Genomic DNA, 22803 nt, shown 5'->3' on the forward strand with positions numbered 1-22803 from the left:
CTTGACCCAGTAACACAATGGTTTTTACACTTGGGGTCGTCACGTTTACTTATTTTTTTCCTCAGCCTTAAAACACTTCACTCTACATCATGGCACCTTTCAGCTCTCCCTCCCTGATGGTCAATCAGCTTAGGTAAGGGACCCCACCTCCTGCTTTACCTCGGGTGTGGCCTCCACCGCAGCATCCCGGTCAGGCCCTTGAACACAACTCTTCCAGCCCAACACACCCAAACACTTGTCAGATCTCACCTTTGGGAGCCCCACGCCAATAAACACGGCCACGACGAAGGAGCTCCTCCCAGTTTCTTCCCTTTTAATCTCTTGGGAGTTTTCACCATCCCGGACCAGCCCTCACCTTCTTAAAACTCCCCCTGCTCTGAGCTGTCGCCCCTGGGATGTAGCCACGCTGCATGTCTGGCTGTGAGTGGGTCACAGCCAGTTTCAGCCGTCAGACGTCCACCGCCAGCGCTTGGAAATGCTGCTGCCACTAGGCCAACCCGCCTGTCCTGCCGCCTCTGCTCGTCTACACGCAGCCCAGGGGGGAGGAGTCTCCTGCCACACATCGAAACACTTGATTCTCTCGTCCCCCTCGTGATACACAGCCAGCTCCGCGGCCCGCACAGTTTCTGGGACGGGGAGACAGCCACCTCGGGAAGTGCGCACACGGCATCTGGATGTCTTCAGCAGGCTGACAGCCGGCTCCCGCGGGCCCGGGGGCCTGCTCTGGGCTGCGTCAAGCAGCTCGGGTTCATTCCGAAGGATGCTCCTTGCGATGCACGGATGCTGCAGAGAAAGGGAAAAACCGACCTGGCCACGCCCCCACCCCAGTGCCCAGGGAAGCGGCCGCAGATGGAGGAGGGCGGGTTTCCGAACACAGGCTGTTACCTGCCCCCTGCCCCAGCCGCGCCACCTGCTGGTGAGTCGAGGGCACTCGCTCCACGTCCTGGCCACCGCCTCCCGGGGATTCCGGCAACGTGCGCGGCTGAAGCCAGCACGAGGCATGTGCTGAGCACGCGCGGCTGCCACTCGCCAAGCTATCAGCTACCAGGCCTCGCGGATCTCTGCGCGCCTTTGCTTAGGGGACCTTCCGGTCCAAGAAACGACTGCAGGCGTGGAGGGGGCGGCGTGGAGCCGCGCTCCTGCGCAACTGGGCGAGCCGGTTTCTGTGCCCGAGACCCACGTCCCCAGAGAGGCCGTGAGACGCAGGGCCAAGGCCCACCCTGACGGACGGACAGACAGACCGAATCCGCCACGCCACCAGGATTCGTCTCTTTATTGATACTAATATTCCCCCAGGGAACTGCTGTAACGAGATCAGGGCTGGATTTCTAAAGGCAGTAAAATAACAGTGACATCCTAGACAAAGCACCGGGGACAGTCCGTGCAGAGAAAACGCGCTTTCCTTCTCCGGCCAGAGCGCCCAGGCGTTCAGCGCTGCCCTGGGCGTGCAACTGCGGTCCTGGTGTACGCGCGCCCCCTCCTTCATCTTGGCCTTGGGAACGTTCCGGCTCGGCTCCAGGCGCGCCCAGGCGGCCGTCTCCGCGCTCCTCCTCCTGCGCCACGTTCCCCTTCCTTCATTCACCGGATCCTCCATTCGCCGGATCCTTCATTCGCCGGATCCTCCATTTGCCCGGATCGACTCCCCGCTTCCCGCCAGTGCTGCGACGGCTCCCGGAGGGGCGAGCCGCGCCTGGCAGCGAAACAGCTAGCACCAAGAGGCTGGTTCTCCTTCGCAGAGTGAACCCGGTACTTTTTTATTCTCGTTGATTTTTTTTTTCTAAGGAGAGAGAAGTCTTAAATGGCACTAGAGTGTAAAACTACACGGCTGCGTCCAGCTACAGTCGTCTACCGCGTCCGGCCGCAGAGCCACGCGCCCTCAGATGTAGAGCTGGCGGGAGGCCAGGGCGTCCATGAACGGGCGCACCAGGTTGTCCGTGGAGAAGTAGAAGATGAGCCCGAACGTGATGGAGATGGGGAGGGCGGGCAGTGCTTTCTTGAACACGGCGAGCAGCAGGAGGGTCAGACACAAACCCTGCAGGACAGCGGGGGAGGGGGAGGGGGTGGTCACCGGTACCAGCCGGGGAGGGGAGCAGGTAGCGCCGGCCCCAGCCCTGGACTCAGGGGCGCGTCAGGGACTTGTAGGACCACAGCCCCGGACACCCATGACCTCCGGGGGTCCTCTCAGCACCTCTGTGAGGAGTCCAGGGCAGAAGCTCTCGCTCCCATCCTAACTCCCCGCCCACGAACGGGCGAACCAGAAAGCCGGCCTCTTGACTCTGGATGCTGCCGCCTCCACCAGACTGCCTTCCCTGTCTGTCTACTGTGGTGACACGTATGACCTGACGGCAGCATGCCTACCCCCGGAGGGACACGTATGTACAGGAGAATTGGAGGGGCTCAGCTGAAATGCCAGCAAGGGTTTCAGCAGCGGACACCAGGGGAACCAAAGATGCCACGTGACTCCTCCCCTCCGAAGCAGGTGCAGGGGGTCCGATCCTGTCCCCACACCTGTAGACACAACAGTGGTCCAGGGTGGGGGCAGGGAACCAGAGTTTCAGCTGAGGCCGGCCAAGGTGGAGGAGCCTGGGTCCACCACCTTCCTCGACAGACACGACGTCTCAGAAGAACCGAGCCTTGGCCTTCATGAGCCACGCGCTGCCCGGGGTTCTCGGGGACAGAGCCCCAAGTGTGAGCCGCTCAGAGCCCTGCCACTGAGGGGCAGACACTGTAGTTCATGCCCCCCCCCCCCATTACGCAGCTCCGGCTGCGTTACGTGACTGTGGGGACCTCCAGATTTCACTGACGGGCTCAAAGTACTCAGCTCCCCCCCCATGAGCCCCAGGAGGCCCCGGGGATTCAGAACCCCAAGGAGTCTGGGTGGTGCACAGAGGGAGCACACCCAGCCCCGGAGATGCAGACCTGACTTCCAGCTGCAGCTCGTCCCTCCCCAGGCGGGGCCTGCAGCCACTGCCTCCTCCGAGAATCTCAGGGGTCCTGATGTGGGCACACCGAGCTGGCCGAGCCCTTGCCGCCCCCGGCAAGCGCGCCCAGTGACATCGGGGCCCCTCGTCTCATCGACACCCAGCACGTCCTGTGCGCCTCAGTCTCACGTGAGGGTCCTGGAAAGCCCGCCCAGCCCCCATCTCTTCGGCCCCTCCCCGGGGCCGCAGCATCTGAAAATCCCCCTGGAGCCACGGGCCCACACGGAGACCCCAGGGCCCCCACGGCCCACTTACAATGAGGATGGCCACAAAGCAAGCCAGGGTGGTGTTCCAGTCCCCGCTGCCCGTGGCCGCTGCCTTGCCCACCAGCACGCTGTAGAAGATGAAGTCTCCGAGGCCGAGCTTCACACCCCCTGTGTGGGGAAGACGGGGGGGGGGGGGGGGGGGTGTCCGTCATCGCAGGAGCCCCAGGGGAGCGGCAAGGGAGGCAGGGGAGAGAGCCCGGGGGCGCTCAGGGGGCCAACCAGGGTAGCTCTGCCAACCAGCCTGCCCACCCACCCCCCGTGCCCGGGGACAAGGAACGGCTGCCCCGGGAAAGGGGCAGCCAGAGGGACAAGGGGCGACCTGCGGGCTGAGTGGTCACCGCGCAGGCACACAGCTGGCACGCCGTGAATGCTGTTAAGTGACAGGCTCTGGTCTGCGTGCCCAAGTCCCTGTGGCCTGCCCACCCGACACCACCCTTGCAGGTCTCTCCCTGACTCCTGTGAAGCCATCTCTGACGACAGGGACGTCTCCCTCACCACCCCCTCTCCCTGGACCTCAGGGAGCCCCACCTCCGCCCCCCGCCCCCAGGGCCACGCAGACCATCTGGACACAGGCACCTTACTTTCCTCCTCTTCCTCCAGCTCCTCCCCTGGGTAGCCAGGCAGGGGGTGCTCGAAGACTTCAGGGTATGAGGGCTCCCCAAAATTGTCGTAGGAGTCTTCTTCTGGGTATCCAGTAACAGCAGGTAGCCCGCATCACCATGGGGGTGCGGGAAGAGGACGAGGGAGAGAGAGACAGATGGACAGTCAACGGCCTCTCTGGGGCTCGGGGCTGCCCCGCTCTCACCCACCAGCCCCAACACAAAGATCAAGACTCTCCAGACCACGGAAGAGAAGGGAGACTGAGGCAGAGGGCCGAAGTGCCCCCTCCCTGAACCCCCAAGATGCCAGGGGGTTGGTTCTCTCCCCTGCCCGCCCAGACCCCGTGTCTCCCGGGGAGGCCAGGCCAGGCTGAGCTGGGCGCACGAGAGGGGCTGCCCCCAGGGACGAGAAGCTCCCCACCCCCAATACTCACCCATCTCTGGGTCGTAGGGGAGCTGAAGGGCTCCCTGGGAGGAGGGGTCCAGCTTGGCCATGCCCACTGGCCACACCATGGCAGCTGGAGAAGGAGATAAGGGTCAGGCCTCAGGTGGGGCGAACTGTGGCTGCCCCTGGGCCTGCGTGGCAGATGGGCCCCTCGGCGTCCCCAGGAGCCTGCACGGGACCCTCAGTTCCATGGTGCTCGGTGTGTCCCTATTAGGAGGCCACTGGGGGAGGGGTCCAGGCCCACGGACCGGGTATGGGCAGACAACTCTTTTGCTATCTATGCTGCCTCTTCACAAAAACATAGGTAATCATGTCAGTGAGTAGTTTGGTGAACTAATTATGGTTTTGTTTCATTGTGGTTAAAAAAACAAACATGTAACATAAAATGTATCATCTTAACCATTTTTAAGCCAGTTCAGTTTAATAGTGCTAAGTGTATTCACATTGTTGTGAAACACGTCTCCAGACCTTGTTCATTTTGCAACACTGAAACTTTGTGTCCAGTGAACAAGCCCCACTGTCTCCTCTGCCCGTCTGACTTTCTGTCTCTGTGAATTCACCCCAGATAGCTCCCGTACGTGGAATCTACAGTGTTTATCTTTTTGTGACTGGCCTAATTCACTCAGCATAATGTCCTCAAGGCTCATCCATGTAGCACATGCCAGAATTTCTTTCTTTTTTTTAAGACTGAACAATATTCCATGCACGGTGTACACATATACATTTTGTTGATCCATTCACCCACTGACAGACACGAGGGCTGCTTCCAGCTCTTAGCCGTTGTAACGAATGCTGCTACAAACGTGGTTGTTCAAAAAACACGTTCAAGACCCCACTTCAGTTCTCTCGGGGACCTGCCCAGAAGTGGGACTGCTGGGTCACGGGTCTTAACACGGTTTTCTCGCTCCGGCCCGGAGACCTCCCCTGCCTTGTGTCCCAGCCCTCCAGCGGAACGCCCAGTGAGCATCTCACACTCGGCATGCCCCAAATGCTCCCAACAGCTGCCAGCCCCATCCTCTGTGTTGTTGCTCCCAAGACACTGACATCATCCTTGACGCTCTCCCATCCTGTGCCAACCATCAGCTCGCCGTGCCAGTGCCGCCTCCAAAATGCCCCCAGAAGGCAACCACATCCTATTGCCTCCACTGCTGCCCCCGAGCCGAAGCCCAGCCCCTCTCTCCTGGGCTGTCTGTTACTCAGCCTCCAAACCTGGTTCCGGCTCCCACCCTTGATGCCCACACACTTTGTTCCCCACTCAGCCACCTGCGCGATCCCATGGAAATGTCAAGTCAGGCCAGCCCCAAAGTCTTCCACGGCTGCCACATCTCACTCCGGAGTAAAGCCACGTCCTCACCACAGCCTGCAGGGCCTGCGCTGATCTGGGGCTGCCCCTCCCCCTGCCGACCCGGGGGCACGCCCTGGGCACACCAGGCCCACGCCCACCACAGGGCCTTCGCACTTGTTGGGGCTCCTTCTGCCTGGAATTCTGTCCCCAGATTCTCCTAAGGCAGGAAGATGACAAAGGGCTTCCTGGACCACCTTATGCAGAACACCAGCGCCCCACTACCCCGAAGTCCTCAGGTCCCTTTCGCTGCGTTCCTTCTACAGAGCCGCCGCCTCCTGATCTACACGTTTGTCTGTGTAGTCACCGCCTTCCCTCCCAGAACGCGAGCGCCACCAGAGGGCACAGACTCCGTCTTTCCACACGCGGCCCCTTGGAGCATGCCCGGGATGTGCCTTCACACCCGAATCGGCACGTGTTGGAGAGTACCCAAAGCTGTATAGCTGTTCCACAGACTGTTTCTCCAGGGTACCCTGCAGACAGCCGAGCCCCGGAGATTCACGCTCTCTGCTCAGGCGCCACCAGCAATGGACAGGAGAGCGTGACCAGCACAGCGCTGGGAGCTCCGGGAGGCCCGGGCCCGTGTGGGCCTCACCTCCAGCGGCAACCCCAGTGCCCCGCACAGTGCCCGCCACAGAGCGGGGGTAGGACGTCTGACATCTGACACACGTGTGTGGAGTGCACGCACAGACCCGAACCCCTCCACGCTGGCCTGAGCCCAGGGGCACCCCGAGTGCCTTCCCTTTGGAGACATCCATGCAACCAGCCACGTGGCTGCGAGGGAAGCCCAGTGAAAGGCAGGCGAGCCCCGCTCCCCCACACCCCTCCCTCGAAGAGCCCCTCCCCGAAGCGCCTCCAGCCGTGGAGGGCTGAGCAGGTGGCCACGGCTCTGGGAACACGGTCGGCACCCACCACGCGCCGGCCACCTTCGCTGGGCGGGCGAAGCTCCGGGGCCCTCCTGCTCTAACTTTCCAAGCTCTGTCCTGTGTGACAGCAGGGAGTGTGTGCTGCCGTCTCCGGAAGGGGGAGGCCACCGCCTCCTCCCTTGGCTCAGGGAAAGGACAGCCATCTCCTAGTCAACGCCGAGAGCCACAGCGGCCAACAACCTGCCCCTGGCTCCCGCCTCAGTGCCGCTGACCCCACGTCGGAGGGGGTGCGGGGGCCACTCACACGAGTATATCAGGGCGGGGAATATGGGCTCGTTTCTCTCCTGCGCGGTCTCCACCAGCATCCTCAGCGGCCCTTTGGGGCACAGCACGGCCACGAGATCTGGGGAGAAGCAAGGTGAAACAGACACTGATTTCTGAACGACCCCCAAAGAGGGGAGCCAGCCCTCGTGACGCCGGCGTGGACGGGGCCGCTGTGTCCCAGAGGCCCAAGTGTCAGGCTCTCAGGGAGGGCCCTGCCGCCCCATCGCCCATCCCCTGGGTCTCCAGCCCCGTCTCTGGAGTCTGCCCTGGCTGGGGCACAGAGCGGGAGGATGAACTTGAGGCCCCACTGCTCTGGGCCCCCACATGGCAGGAACAGAAACAGCACTGGTGACGGCAGCCGCCTGGACACTAATGAGAGAGCGGCCCGCTGTTTGGATGCTGGTTGCTCGTAGGTGCCGTGTAGGTGTCTGTGCCCGAGACTGACAGCGTGCCGAGGGCTAACAGTGGGCATGCTCGGCCAGCATCTGCCGTCACTGACAACCACACCAGCAGGCACAAGGCTACAGGACCACGCAGGCCGTACGAAGGCAAGCCTCCCCGGAGGAGGACCAGCCGGGCCCCGAGGGGAGGGGAGGGGACCTTTCCCGCACCTGCCACACGTGAGCAGCAGCAGCGAGAACTCGCCCCAGACGCCGGCCCCACTGCCCACCACCAGCCCTGGCGCCGCCCGCGCCCGCTCACCGTACACGGAGATGGCGCCCAGGATGACCCACGCGGACCACTCCGGGAGGTACTTGATGAACACCAGGGCCATGAGCGCGCTGATGGCGATGAGGTAGGCCTGCTGCAGCACCAGGGGGCCCTTCCAGTGGATGCACACCATGCCCACCGCCCCGAAGTTCCAGACGGTCAGCAGCAGCGTGGGGTGGTCCATGGCCACGTTGTAGGTCTTGAGCACTTCCCTGCGGGAGCCCAGGGTAGGGGGGGCATGGCACTCAGTGGGGAAGTGGGGCCCGCTGCAATTCAGCAGCCCCCGCTCCTCGACCATTAAGTCCCAACGGGGTGTTTCCGGCTCCTGGTTCCACGGACCGCTGTCCCTTCCCCATTGCCATGAGCCCTCAGCGAGCCACCTGGAACCATTTCCGGAGCAAGGCGGGGAGTAAACCGGCGTCTCATTCCTGGGCTGGTTCACGTACACGTGCTCTGGCACAACCCGGAGGGCCCTTGGCCCCTGGGAAAAGTGTGTTCTCCTGGCCCTCCTGTCTCTTTGGGCCCCTGGGTCAGGCTGATACCCCAAACCAAGGGCAACAGAGACCACTTTTGCCATGCACCAGGGAGAACCCAGGCCAAGCCCCAAGCCTAGAATGTAAATTTTGAGGGGCCCTACTCTCCTCGGGGTCACAGAGCACCTTCCCCACGCTGGCCCTGCTTATCTGCGTCCCCTTAGGGAGCAGAGAGAGATGTGCGGCCCCCTGTGGAGCCCACTGCCCTGTGTCCGAACGCAGCCCGTGGGACGCGGGCCGGGCTCCTGGAGCAGAGACACCCGGGGGTGTGGGGCCCAAGGGGCGCCCTTCCCCGCCCAGGCCCTTTACAGTCACTCGTGCCGCCCGGGGAGGGCCCCTGAGACCCCCGCCGCCCGCCAGCCGCCACTCACCCGAGGTAGATGTAGGTGAAGAGGAACAGCAGCATCAGCGAGGACACGATGAGCCAGCCGTGGATGAACTGGGCGGGGAGACGGGCAGAGTGACCACACCACGGGCCCACGTGTCTTGGGCCTCAGGTGCTGGGCACCGAGGCTCATGCCCAGAAACCGTTCTGCATGGGGCTCCTGTGAGACTGTGCTGGGGGGCACTAGCGGCCATTTCCCAGATCCGGGGGGCAGGGGAGGTCAAGGTCTCTGAAGGTCACCCAGCAAGGGTGTGAAGGAGACAGACCTCCTTTAAGTCTGAGCACCCGGACCAGAGCACGCACTCAGGGTGTGTTGGGTGTCCCCGACACGCCAGGCACCCCTGCGCCCGGAGGAAAAGCCAGCGGCGTCTTGGCCCGTGTGTGCTGCCTCCCAGCGTGAGGGCAGTGGGGACACACACACACACACACACACACACATATCCCAGCAGGCGTGACAAGGACTATAAAGAAAACGCGTGGGTGGGATGAAGCAACGGAAGACTCGTTAGGGGGGTTAGACAGAGCGGTCAGTGCAGGCTCTCGAGGGAGCCTCTTCTGAACCGTCAGCACAGGGAGTCCCCCCCCCCGCCCTCCCCCGAGCACCGGCGCCCTCTCCTCTCCTGGCCGGACGCGGGAGGGCCAAGGACGAGGGTAAGGCTGCCCCTGAGCCAGTCCCTTGGCCAGCCGTCAGCAGCACAGTGGTGACGCTCCTGCCAGTCCCCTTACTCTGGGGACAGGCCCAGCATGGGCCACGAGAGATCTCAGGGAGGACCCGGTCTACCGGGACTGAAACGGGTGGCCTTCGTCGGGCTGCGTGTGACTGCCTTTGGGAGGTGCTGATGCCCTTTTGTCCCGGCCAGCCACGCCCACCCAAGGCGGCTGTCAGCGCCTGAGTGTCGTGGGACCTGCCAGGACCCTTACTGCACGGTCCCTGGGATTGGCCACGGAAGTGCTGGCTTCCCATACCTGCCCCCCCACCCCCCCGCCCACCGCTCATGCCTGGCTGTTGTTTGCGCTGTAGCCTCTGCTCCCCACCACCCGCCCCACCCCAACTTAGAGCGCTGGGATCGTTTACATGGGTAATTATTCATCGACAGGCCTCAGCTTCTGGGTACTTCCAGGCTGCCTCTCCCATCACTCAGTCCCACTTCCACCCCCCACCCCCCGCCAGGAAGGGGCTCCGGACTGGGCCCCCCATCTCCCTCTACCTGCTCCACAGGCGGTGGCGGCCCGAACACAAAGTGCTGTGCGTGCCCGTGTGCGATCGGTTTTACGCCAGGTTGTGCCTGCCTTAACTTCCTTCTAGTCACCGGGGCTTCAGAGCCCTCCGTGGGGGAAGAGCCTGAAACTCACATCTAAAAGCTTACAATATCTCTGGGGACAATGCCCACGGCTGGGGGTCAGGAGGACCCCACTCCCTGCGCCACCTCCTGCGGCCACTCCGCAGCCGAAGGGGGGCCACGTGGCCTGTCTGTGCTGGAAGACCCTAGCATAGCATCTGTACCTCCCCGGCCCAAAGGGAAACGGGAAACTAAAAATAAACCTGGGGGGGGGGGGAAGTGTGGGGTCAAGGGAGCCTAAAATAGAACGTCTCACTTCAGAAGGGGAAGCAAGATAACATTCACTTAGAATATGAGAAGTGACACTCGGCACATGGCGGGGAGGGACTCGATTCGGTGGGATTATGGGTAAGCTTGAAAGCAAAGAGCCTTGGGTAATCCATGGCCAGGGCAGGAGGGGGGTGTGAGTACCAAAAATCAGAGTCTGTTTTGCAGGAAAAAAAGGGACTCTGATTTTTTTTTTTTTTAAGCCAACGGTTGCTGCACAGAAGGACCCGCCCGGTGGGCGGCCGGGAGCAGGGCCGGGCGGGGGGGCGGCGCGCGGGCCGGCGCTCACCTTGTAGCAGCGGTACTTGTACAGCACGACCAGGAAGATGGTCATGACCACGATGACGCTGATCATGATGAGGGTGTTGAGCACGGAGTTGAGCAGGCGCTGGCCCACCGAGGGCGTGTTCTCCGTGAACGGCGTGTAGATGCTGAGGGCAAAGGCGGGGGCCTTGGTGTCCCTTCTCTGCCTGCCCCGGGTGCCCCCATCCGGACGGAGCCTCGGTCCGCTGGTGCAGGCGCCCTGGGAACACCTGCCCGGCTGGGGTGCTGTCCGCCCTCCCCACCAGCTGCCCGGCCGTCCAGCCCCGACCTCTCAGCCTGATGGCCAGACCCAAAGTAACGGTGGGAAAGGGCTCGGATGACCGCCTCAAGGCCCTGTGTCCCCACGCCACTGGGACCTGGCCCGGAGGCGCCTGCCCACTGCTCTGTTCTGGTCCCAGGAGAGCTGGCGGGTTCCCACACCCCTCACTGTCAGCCCCATCCGGCCTGGGATGTACCCCTGCTTCTACCCCACCCAGCGCAGTCAGCTCAGGAAAGCAGGTCCCTGCGCCTCCCTGGCCCACCTGGCCCACGGGATGTGAGCAGCCTGCAAAGTCCTCAAGCTCTCTGAGTGCTTTTCACCTCTGCTGTCTGCGGCCCCAGCAGAGGATAAGCTTCTTGACAGTGGGGGCTTCTCTCTCTGCTCCTTTCTTTCAGAAACAAAATTTTACAAAAACTGCCTAAATTAGAAAAAAATGGGGGGGAAGGTACTTGGCAGTGATTGACACAGGGAGGTGGGGTGAGGGAGGGGAAGCGTCTCATTTTTCTGGGCCACTGCTCCTGCTCGCGTTCTCTTTACTAAAATCAACACCATCTCCCTCACGAGGCTGGATGTGAGCTGAGGAACCTGGTCCAGACACATCGGTTTACGTTCACGGGAGCAGAGGCGCAGAGAGGAGGAGCCTCGTTTAAGGTCACGCAGGGACAGGCAGCACCGCCGCGCCCGGGGCCTGGCACTGGGGGTACCGCGCTCAGCACCACTAGGTGAAAGCGTGCCTCCTGCAGTAAACCCAGCGTGCCACAGCGGGGCGCTGCGCTAGGCCTTTACATGTATCAACTCCCTTAATGCTCCTGGTAACCTTTTTATCAAACCTCTCCTTCCCGCCACCAGCACGGAGCTGCAGTGGCAGCGAGCCCGACCCAGCCCCGCCCCCACCCCGCCCGGGCCCCCACTCACAGCTGCCCGTTCTTCTCCGTGTAGAAGCGCACGGACTTGATGGTGGCCACCACCACAATCATGCACAGGGTCACCGGCACGAAGAGCATGATCACGTGCTTCGCTCCGTATTTGAGGGTCAGCTCCTCCTCCAGGCCCGGCAGCCGCCCAGGGACCCCGCTACAGACGTAACGGTCAGGGTCCTCCTCGTGGTCCTCCTCGCCATCCTGGTTTCTCTGTGGGAAACCACACTGTGTGGGCCACCAAATACCCCCGAGGCGGCGACCGACACAGGGCATGGGTGTTTTGGAAGAGGAAACAAGCAGTTTGAACGTTTGAAATGCCAGGGCATTTGAAAAATGTATAAACACAACCAGAGAAAACTCAGAGTTGGTGCTAACCACCGCAGATGCAGGGAGGCCACGGCAGCTATCGGGGAGGGTGGTCCGCAGGCCCCTGGCTTAATGGCTCATGGGTTTGGGGCACATCTAAGAGCTAGCTGTCCCCTACCTCAGTGCAGGGGCTCAGGGTGCCCCTCAGTTCTGTTCACGTGGCCATACTGACTTGGAGGGGACAGGCCAGGCGACAGGAGGAAGCTGGAGAGTAAACGTTTCTGGCTGACAAATCGCAAACTAGATTGATCAGAACACACAGGGGCTTTCTTTGATTATAAGTAAGACACGGGGAGTTAGCAGAAAAAGACATCACTTCGAACTTCTGCCCCTGCCAAAATCAAGCCTGCGCAATTTGCGCTCCGAACCGGGGAGGCCAACCCCACAAAAAGCGCCTGGGGGGACCTGGCCTATGGGGAGCTGGGAGAGCCAGCGAGCGAGCAGAGGAGGGGGCAGCAGGGAGGCCTGCCAGATGCTGGCGTAAATTAACCGATAAGGATTTCTGTCTTGGAATTGTGGCAATTTAGGGTCATTAGCCATCATGGCCATTACAGTCACGGCCAAAGACAAAGTCAAATGAAATGGAAATCAAAAATGATTATTGCTTCGGTATCGGTGCTCTGCAGAGATTTCGATCTGGATACTCCGAGGAGAAGGAAAAGAAACAAGCCGTTAATGAACAGGAACTGAAACAGCTAAAATGCACAAACACTCCTGGGGATACAAGATGAAGAAACTACCAAGAAAAGGCCAAGGACGGGCCGAGCGGTGGCCTTGAGCTGGTGAGGTCCCGCTCTGAGAGCACAGAGCGTTCCAGGCAGGAGACATGAACTCCAAGTTCAGCACAGGGGACTCGGGCTGGCGGGAAGAGAAAGGTCCACGTGGCAAGGTTTTTTAATACTGTCCTGGGTAAAACGAAGAATGAGATGCAGGCGAATTCAGACACTGCTTTGCCCTGGTAAGAAGGGAGGCGGCTTGGGTAGATGACCCTCCCAAGTACACCCGCCACTTCAGGATGTTATTGTCAGCCCTCTGGGCTGCAGAGACAAGACCACAGCGTGGCCCACCCCTCCTGTGTGAACTGAATGAATGTGTGCCCCTCCAAAATTCCTGTGTTGCAACTTAACGCCCACTGTGATGGTGTCACGAGGGGGGGCCTTTGGGAGGTGAGTGGGTCACAAGAGCAGAGCCCTCGTGAACAGGGACAGAGCCCTTACAAAAGGAACCACAGAGAGCCTGCTCACCCCTCCCGCCACGTGAGGACACAGAGAAGACAGCCGCCTGTGAACCGGGCAAGGGGCCTCTCGCTGGACACCAGATCTGCTGGCACCTTGCCTGATCTTGGGCTTCCGGTCTCCAGACAGTGCGAATTAAATTTCTGTGTAATTTGCAAGCCACCCAGGCGTTGGTGGTTTTGTTACAGCAGCCAGAATCCCCAGCTCAAAAGTCTAAGGTGACTCAGGGATGGTCATCTCTCGATCGCCACGTCTACCACCTGCCAGAAAGGGTCCCCTCCGGCAGTGTTCCTCCTGCCACTCTTGGGCATGTGTTACCTGTCCCTGCATCCACACCGACTCTCACGTGCCTGCACTAGGAAGGTGAATCTACGGGGCAGAGACCCAGTCCACTGCAGTTGAACTTGAACAGGCTGGGAATGTGCAGTCTACTACAGAGCCCTTGCAGAACGGATGTGAGCTCTGCCATGGCAACTGCCCACCTTTCTGGCCATTCTCACTTTTACTTTCCCCTCCCCCCGCACCCAGGAATGCCTGGTTTCCACCCGTTAGGCACAGGAGCCCCAGGGGCCTGTTTGGAGGCCTCAGCCCACTGGTGGGAACCTACCCAAGGGGCAGCATTCTCTCCGTCCTCCGGGCCCTGCCTGGCCTCCTGCTGGCAGGAGCGCGGCGTGGGGCTCTCGGCCGACATCAGGGACGTCCGCTCGTTGCATGCTTCCTCCTCGCTGTCGGAGGCCATGAACGTGAGCATGGCCCGGCCTCCGCAGGTACCTGGGAAAACAGACACAGGTGACCTCGTCCGTCTCCCTGTGTGGCACAGACGGTGGCAGGGCGGAGCGGGTGGCTGGCTAGAGGAGGATTTCAGAACTGGACACAGGTCTTACCCTGCAGCCACCCACCAGGACACCGTGTGGAATGGCTGCTATAGAGCCACGGTCCCCAGCAGCCACCACTGAGGCTGTGACGGCCTCGAGAGGGACTGGCCTGAGGAGATCCAGGCCCCAGGAGGCCAAAGGCCCCACTAGAGAAGTCGGGGCCTCTCCACACCGTCAGCACCCTCATCCATCAGCCAACACACACCCGCCAAGCACCCGCAGTGTGCCAACGCTGCACCGGGCTCCGGGGATGTGGAGACAAGTAAGAGACACTTTTATCCATAAAAACACACAGAAACCACCCACTGTGACAAATTTGATGACCCAGGTGTCCACCGAGCGGCACAGAAGCATGAAGAAGGGACCAGACCTGAGGCCAGGAGCATTTCCTAGAGAAGGCCATGCTGCTGATGAGGACAGATTGTTCCAGGTGGGAGGGAAGGGCAGGGCATGATGAAAGTTACAGTCAGGGCCTGGCACTGCCAAGAGCGGCGGGGAGGTGTGAAGGGTCTCCTGGGCCGTGTTAAGGAGGTGTACGGTGCACCACCATCCCCCTCCCCTGCCCAGGACAGTGTGACAGGCCAATCAGATCTGTGTTCAGAGATGTCCGCCTGGCTGAGGACTGAAAAAGGAGTAAAGAAGGGGAAAGGACTCCCCGAAGGCGTCGGCAGGATGGACGCACAGGACGCAGAAGGCGCCAGGAGGTGGACAGACAGGACCGGAGGCCAGGATGAGGCCAAGCACAGAGTCAGACGCGGCAGGCAGGAGGAGGCTATCTCGCGGGGAGACCGTAGATTTGGAACCCAGGTGTCTACGGGTTAAAAGGGAGAAGCGTCTGGGCGGCAGCGGAGTGCCTGGGTGCGGGGCGCAGGGAGGGAGGTGAGAGGCGTGCGCCTACAAGTGGCAGCTGGAGCCCCTTAGCCTGGGGAGCGGTGAGACCGCGTGGGGCGCGTGTGCGCATGCGCCGGTGGGAAAGAGCGGCGGAGCGGACTCAGAAAGTTCACAGCTTGAGTCCCTTCATCAAGTGGGGATCCGGGAGAAGTTTCAAGTCCTTCTCTGTGAGGCTCAGTCTTGCAAGATAGAAATCTAAATAAATACCTGCTGGCACCCGACAGTTCCCTGGTCACTCACTCTGGCCTGGGGGAGTTCATTCTTACTGAAGGGTGGATGGTACCCAGAACTAGGGCGTGCCTGAATTGTCTCTGCATCAGCATCCCTGAATCACATGCAGCAGAGCCTCGGACGGGTGTGGACCTCCAGGCGGCTCTCCTAATGCTATTTTCCAGCCTGTCCGTTTGGCTTGGGGTGTGGATTAATAATGGCCTTACAACCTCCCTCTTTCCGGTCGCCCCAGGCCTCGGGGTGCCTGTGATTTACCCTCGCGGTGCTTGGGGCGGGGGGGGGGGCAGCCGATCGGGGGTGCCTGCCTCTGGAGAGTGGTGGGTTCACCATCACCCTCGGACCTGGGCGGTCAGGTCCCGACCCCACTAGGCTGCTTAACCCACACGCAGATCCCGGGGCTCCGGCCGACCCAAGGGCCAGGGGTCTGCATTTCCAGACAGGCCCTGGGTGATTTTTCAGGCTGGTGTCAGACCTCCCCTGTGGCCGCCCCTGCCGGGGAACCAGACACTCCAGCCTGGGCCCCCAGCTCAGAACTGCAAGTGTCCGGTGACAGTCCACCTCCCTGGCCCCTGGGCCACTTGCCCACTAAATCAGGGTGGGGGGGGGGCAACAGAGGGGGCAGCCTTTCTCCTGGATACCCCGTGTCTGGTCAGAGAGCAGGCGGGCAGAGGAGCAGAGCTTTGCAGACTGAGAACGCTGCAGCAGAAACGCGAGCTCAGTCTGGAAAGGTCCCCCCAAGAAATGCCCCCCGTGGAGGAGGGTGTGGGGACAGTGGGGCTCAGACACCCCTGGTACGAACTGGACCGGCCTTCGGAAAGCAATAAAAACTTTTCAAAGGCTTTAAAACAGTCGTACCTTTTGATCCTGAAATGTTACTTATTGGAGTTGGGCCTAAGAAAGCAATATAAGATTTGCATAAAAACACGTTTGTTGCCTTTATTTATAATTGTAATAGAAGTGAAAAGGACTGAACTGCCTCTGTCCTCTGATATAGCCATCTGAGGGGGGTTATTATATGACCACTAAAAACACCTTATTTAAAAAAAAATATATATATATACACGTGTGGGTGTGTGTGGGTGTGTATAAAGGCCTGGTAAAAAATATTACAAAACTTCAAAGGATGTTTGAAGGTTTGGACAGTGAGATTGTGGGTGATTTTTGATTTAATATATTTCTGCACTTCTAAAGCTTCTATAATAAACACGGACTGCATTTGTACAGGTTTCTTTAAAGCTATGAATTTTTTTAAAGGGACACCATGAGTGTCAACACTCAGACAGGTTTTCTTCTGCCTCTCCCGCACCCCCTCCCACTGGACGGCGGGGGAGCGGGAACAGGGGGAGCAGATGGGCTGGGGAAGCCGCCTGCCGTCTCCTCCAGCCCCTCTCGTTACCTGGCTCCTGGAGGAGAACAGAGCAGCTGGGACGTACTCCTTTGCTTCTCAGTGGGAACAGAAGCCTAAAGGTGCCTGAGGGGAAAACCGCCCCCCAAATCTGTGCAGATAAACAACCTGCGGGATGTTTGTCCCCCTCGGAGCAGCAGCGGTGACATCAGCTCCCGAGGGAGGCTGACTCACAGGCTGGTGGGGGTGGGGCTGGGTGACTCTCCTATCACTGATGTCAAATCCTGTCACCCACATAGCAACCAGCACCCCATTCCTTCTCTGAGGGGGCCGCAGGAAGAGGCAGAGGGGCTGACGGGGACAGAGAGGGTCCAGGGAACCCTTCCCGGAACAAGGCACAGGGGCTGACAGCTGCCTTGGGTTCGGATGCAAAGGCAAACGTCCCAAGTAGCCGCTGCTCACTCCCATCAATCAGCTGAATGGAACCAAAGTGCTGAAGTAGCCAAACCGAGGGACACTGACCCAGAGAACTTCCCGGCATGCTTACATCGTTTCCTGCAATTATTATAGAAACCTGGTGACCCAGTTTTTTTCAACCTCTTTCCCATTTCAGAGAAATGCAAATGTTTTGACCTTAAAATGCAAGGCTAATGGACCTCAGTAGGAGACAGATTTCTTAAATGCCACAGTAAACACTGGTGCCTTATGGGAAAAGATGGAAATTGTAGCTCCAAAAGCAACTCAGCAGCTACTGCAACGTACAACAAACAGTTGGGGCTGCAAAGAGGGCTGGGTCCCGAACACTCGGTTGTTTTTTGTTTTTGTTTGTTTGTTTGTTTGTTTGCAGGCCTAGTTCAACCAATTTCCCTCCAGTGCAGAGAGGGTGGTGTTAGTTTTAAACAGGCCACTTTCTGTGGTCACACCTCACAGCACCCATGACTCACGGGAAATTCAGTCTTCCCTTCTACTAGGAAAGGGTTTGCTGAGGTGAGGACACTCCCTTCGAATTTTCTTTAGAAATTCCCACAGCTTCCCTCCCTGTCTGCGTCCCCAGCCCCAGGCTTCTGACGATGCATTTGGCCCTGGAGGACCTTCATCCGCCTGTCCATCTAGTTCAGCCCGAACCAAGATGGACGTCACGTGCTGGATGGTTCTCCCCAGCACTGGGGAGGAGGCTTCAGCCACGTGCTCTCTGGCTGCGTGGCCTCAGACAATTTACGTAGCTTCACGTGGCCCATTCCTTCTTCTGGAAAAAGCGAAACAGGCATACCCTGCAAGAACACTGTGCAAACTCGAGATCATGTATCAAGTGCCCAGCACACAGCAGGTGTTTAATAAGCAAATGGCAGTTCTAACAGATGAAATAGACACAGGGACACAGTGAAGGGGGACAATGGAAGCCCGCTGGTGCCCCTCTTGGGAGGGGCCCCCGGCACTGGCAACGGGAACACTTTCTCAAACTAAAGAGCACGTCCCCAGGACGAGTGTCAGAACCGGCAAGGGCGTTAAAGGCCATCTAGCCGATGCCCTATTTTATAGTTAAAGAAACAGAAGCTCTGGAGGACACAAGGAAGTCCCAAGATCAAGAGCCACAGTTACTTCCCGCCTGCTCAGGCACCTAGGAGAGCCGTGCACTGGGCGGCCCAGGGCCGTGGTCATGCAGGCGGCCCACACAGCCCGCCTTTGTGGGGCACACACCTCTTCCGTGGGCAGGCGTTTGTGTTTTCTTTAATACACAGCTTCTCCGAAACACAGACGAGAGGTCAGTGAATTATAAATATTCACCAGATCACCATTGCCTCACAAACTCAGCAGTGTCTCTCCGCCACCCCCACAAGTCCAGCTGCTGCTGCCCCTCTGCTATTAGTGCTCCACATGGGGGTGGAGAGGGTGGTGGCTCCCACCCGGGCGTGGCACAGGGACGGGGAGTGCCCACATGTGGGCAGGGGCAGGGCACTGCTACCCTCAGCCAAATCAAAAGGGTTACGATAACATAATCATAGCGCACTTATCGCACCTGCTATGGCACTAGTGCGATAAGTGATGGTCTACACACCAATCAGAACCGGTTTTCCAAGAATTCCCAACAAAGGGAAAATTCTGAAGGCATAACATTAACAGGAAAAACAGGACATAGAACTTCCTCTCCAGCTTCCCACCTCTAGCATTTTGACAGATAACGACATATGGGTGGGCCTACAGCGCGGTAAGGAAATGCCTGATAATAGCAGTTATCACTGGGCTGAGGGCTACTGGGCTTTTAAAAAAATATGGCCTGAATTTTCCCAGGATGAACACACATTACTTTTTTCCCCCCTGCGTGTAGCATTAAGTTTATCCATTTGTTTTTTTTTTTTTAGAACACGTCTTACTTTTATTTTTAAAAAGCCAGCAAGCTGCTGGTTAAGGGACAGCAGAAAGGTTAGCACCTTTCAATTTTTTCTTCCCATGCTCCAGAAGACTGTTTTGGCAAAGATGACTGCGCAACCCGTTCTCCCAGGCAATGAATAGGCCGGTTGGAATTGATCTCTTTCCTCAGAATTTCACAAGGTCCACTGCCAGGCCTGGAGGCCAGCACTGATTCCACATCAGACCAGCCAGCTCAAGGTGAGAAGAACCTCCAGGCCCTGGCCAGTGGCAGCCTGGAGGCCCTGCCAGCCTCAGAGCCCTGACATTCCTCCCAGCAGCCCCACCCCCAACGGCTGAAGTCCGGGAACAGGTGGGAATTCTTGCAAACACTGGTTGTCTTGCCAGTCCCCAACGACACAGAGTCCTCGAGTCAAAGCAACAGCTGAACACCAGCCAAAGATGTCTTCAGGGGAAACGTGCATGGGACCTACACACATTGCTTTGGTTTATTACTTTTTTAAGTATATGTATATATATGTATGTGTGTGTACATACACTTAATTTTTAATATATCTCTGCTTTGCCAGGTAGTCAGACACCACACAGACACTCCCTGACAGCAGTGCAGGGACACGGGTGGGGGTGGATGTAGGAAACCTCTTGCACAAAAGCTCCAAATGTTAAGAAGACACAGACAGCTGGGAGCGAATCCTGGTGCTCAGTCACCAAAGCCACGTAACAGGAAAAGTTGCTTAACTCCCTGAACTTCAGCTTCCCCTTCTTCTGCAGGAGGGTGGAAATCATAGCTACTGCAGTGTGATTGAAACCCTGAAGATAACTGTGATAACTACTATACTAAATGGTTTTATTGTGGACGACAAACTCCTAAAGTGAGATATGCTACATCATCCTCCTCCTCATCAATAACTTAGAAGCCAAGGTCAGTGGTGTGTTTGCACGATGGTACCGGGAAGAGCCGAGGGCATGGTGACAAGCACGACAACCTGCACTGGCCTCTAGGCACATCCGAGTGGCAGCCTCTGCCCAGGCTCCAACTTGTCCTCCACTTTCTCAAACAGATGCGAACAGGGCATTCGTCTGACACTTGCACCAAATACAACTATACACCTGGTGCCCAGGTACTTCGACACCAAACAATATAGAATTTTCCCCGAAACCACCTCCATCCCACTGTATAGCAACATTCCTCCAAGCCCCCCACTTCCAGCCCCTGCCCTAAATGCCCCCTCACACACGCAACGCATGAACCCAGAAAGCCCGCCTGCCTGATGCATGGCTGAAGCTGCAGCTCTGAGCTGGAGCTGGACTCCCCAGCCCCTTCACCATCTGGGCTCTGAAAACACAGCTACGGACAGGTTTGCCCACGGCCACACAACCACATTCACACAGAAGTGAACCTGAGGCTCACACACCTGCAGCAGCTTATCCAAAGCCTTTAATTTCTGCCAAAGGTCTTGGCTGAAGGCCTCGGAAGCTCAGGTGTCTACAGAATGAACTATGCAGACATCAGGGGCACCCATATAGGAAGCCAGGGCCTATCCTGATCAAGTTACTCTCAGCACAAGCTTGGCAGCCCAGGATATCCATTTTGAGTTAAGTTGGCTCTGCAATTTTTTCTCGTGCGATGCCTCTCAGGTTCTCTACCTGTAAATGGGGATGCAATTGGTCCACCAAGCAACAATTCATACCTTGAAAAGGGAATGCATGTTAAGTCAGTAGACAGGAGCATTCATCCAACTGCCAAGGTCCAAGGACTGGGCAGCAGAACGAGAGACAGCCTGGCTCCGCTTTACCCTACCTGGGCGACCTTGCACAAAGTCACTTGAGCCTTGTGGGCTGAGTTTCTTCATTGATAAAATTTGGGCTGGGGACTAGCTACTATTTAGGTTCCTTCAAAAGCTTGATTCTGGGAGTCTCCGCACAGTTGTAAATGCCTGATAAAACAGTGAAAGGCCACTGATCACCAAGTCTCCCCGCTCCAGGTCCTGACCTGCGGTTTAGTTCCTTATACTCGCGAGAAGACCCCCGTCTCCCCTCTTGTCTCCCCTCCTGCCCTAGCAAAGCAGTGCCCAGGGCCCGCGCCACAGGGAGTCAGGGAGGTCCCAATCAGGAGGAAAGGACAAAAGTCACGGTCCACACGCCTTCCAGCCTCACGTGCTCTGCTCCTTTGAATGCCCTGGCCCTTTAACAACTCGCACCGCGCCCACCCCAGCGGGGAGTCGGAGGCGGGGATGACCCCGCCCGGCAGAAGGCCCAAAGCCTCGGGGCCACTCTCCGCACTACCTCCCGACCCAGTTCCAGGCCGGCTCCGGGAGTGCCCGTCCCGGCACCTCCCCTCTCCCGCCCCCGCGCCAGCCGCAGAGGCCGGGTGTGCGGCGCGCGCAGGGACCGCGGTGCGCGCAGGGTCTGTAGCCCCGGAACTGGTGAAGGGACCGCGAGAGGCCCCGGCAAGGGGCGCGCGCAGGGCAGGGCCTGGCCCGCGGGTCGCGATCTACCCGAGGCCTCTGTCCTACGAGCTACCGGACCCTGCCCGCTCGCCATGAGCCCTGGCTGCCCACCGGCTCACCTGTTTCTCCGCGACTCTCGATGGGTGTTGACGCGGCTGGCCCCGCGCCCGGCCAAACCCGGCGACAGCTCAGACCCCGCCCTGGCCCCGCCCCAGCCCAGGCCCCGCCCAGGGCCGGCCCAGGCCCCGCCCCGGGTCCGGCCCCGCCCCTGCCCCCGCCCCGGCGCAGACCCCGCCCCATCGGCTGCTCGGCGTTCCCGCCTCTGGGCCTGGCCCAGCCTGGAGCCGGTAAGCGCAGGGTCCCGGCCCGCAGGCTGCGCGCGGCGCCGGTCAGGTTAAACCTGGCACGGGAGTGGGCACTGACCTTACAAAGAGGGGAGGCCGGGCCTCTGTCCTACCGGGGCCTGGCGGCACCGTGGAGCGACAGTGGGTTTTAGGTGCCTGGGTCCTACCTTTCCTGGATTCCAGAACGGGAGGGATAGGGAATGGACCTTCATTTATCGGGTCTCCATTATAGGCGATTTCCATTTTATTTGTCTTATTTCAGTTGTGGGAACAACTCTGTGAGGGCGGGCACCAGGGATTCCTTTTTTGCACATGGGGAGAAGGAGGTCCCCAAAGACGAAGCAGCTCCCCAAGGGAGCACGGGCCGGGAGCTGCAGGAGTGAGTGCGGGAGTGAGTACGACCCAAGGCCGCAGCCCTCTCCGTGTCAGGGCACGCACCGGGCTGTGGCCGAGGGATCTCGGATGAATTCCTTCCCTTCGCGGTTCTCCTTTGAGGTCAGCACTCTCAGCTGCTTTTCACATGCTGGTTTGTGACGGATGAGTAAGCGCCTTCCTGACCCTGACCTCGGCTTGGGAAGGGATGGCCTCTGCTTCAGGTGTCCGTGTCCCGGGACTGGTGTCTTCTCTGAAGACGCTTTAGAAACCAAACGCTGCCCGCTAGACAGTGCGGGGGGGGGGGGGGGGCGGGTAGTGGGAACCACATGAGCTTAAGAACCTGGGTTTGAAATGCATTTTTTCCACTTATTTGCCGCATGACCCAGGCCAATGACTTAACCTCGCTGGGCCTCCGTTTCCTCCTCGTATGTGAAGAGGATTGTGGAGAGGATTCAAACAGAAATAAGGGTAAACGTGACAGGAACACGGGTGACACTCAACAAATGTTCATTGCTGTCCTTCAACCTCTCTCTTCTGTTTGTGGTCTTGACTTGCTTGACGTTGGAATGACAGATTGAGTGACTGCTCACAAACGTTCTGCACCTCTCACTTCTGTCCGGTCACACTCTTCTGCCCTGCTGAGCGCAGGAGTGGCCCTGTGACTTTGACCGAGGTTGACAGAGACGCTGCATGGTTGCATGGAAGTTCCGGACAGAAGCTCTGAGACCCGGAGCAGGTTTCATCCAGTCTTCTCCTGGCAGG

At 59.2% G+C, this 22803-nt stretch overlaps 1 protein-coding gene across 6 annotated transcripts; it reads right to left on the reverse strand.

The window, feature by feature from the left end:
* Nucleotides 1-1254: 1254 nt before the first annotated feature.
* Nucleotides 1255-21540, reverse strand: PSEN2 (presenilin 2). Of its 6 annotated transcripts, none has more exons than XM_028531156.1 (11): nt 21442-21540; nt 13771-13934; nt 11558-11772; nt 10349-10490; nt 8439-8506; nt 7526-7746; nt 6804-6902; nt 4281-4364; nt 3829-3930; nt 3237-3355; nt 1255-2032 (listed from the first exon to the last, which is right to left on the reverse strand). In XM_028531156.1, exons 2-11 carry the CDS (start codon nt 13912-13914, stop codon nt 1877-1879), a joined length of 1350 nt encoding a protein of 449 aa, XP_028386957.1. In that variant the 5' UTR covers nt 13915-13934; nt 21442-21540; the 3' UTR covers nt 1255-1876. The 6 variants fall into 6 exon arrangements, with proteins under 6 accessions (XP_028386957.1, XP_028386958.1, XP_035872116.1 ...); XM_028531157.2 differs by having other exon boundaries at nt 3829-3927; nt 21442-21514; XM_036016223.1 differs by lacking the exon at nt 21442-21540 and adding an exon at nt 21396-21402.
* Between the last annotated feature and the right edge of the window lie 1263 nt (nt 21541-22803).

Source organism: Phyllostomus discolor, chromosome 15 (genome assembly GCF_004126475.2).
Source record: "Phyllostomus discolor isolate MPI-MPIP mPhyDis1 chromosome 15, mPhyDis1.pri.v3, whole genome shotgun sequence".
NCBI classification, from domain to species: Eukaryota; Metazoa; Chordata; class Mammalia; order Chiroptera; family Phyllostomidae; genus Phyllostomus; species Phyllostomus discolor.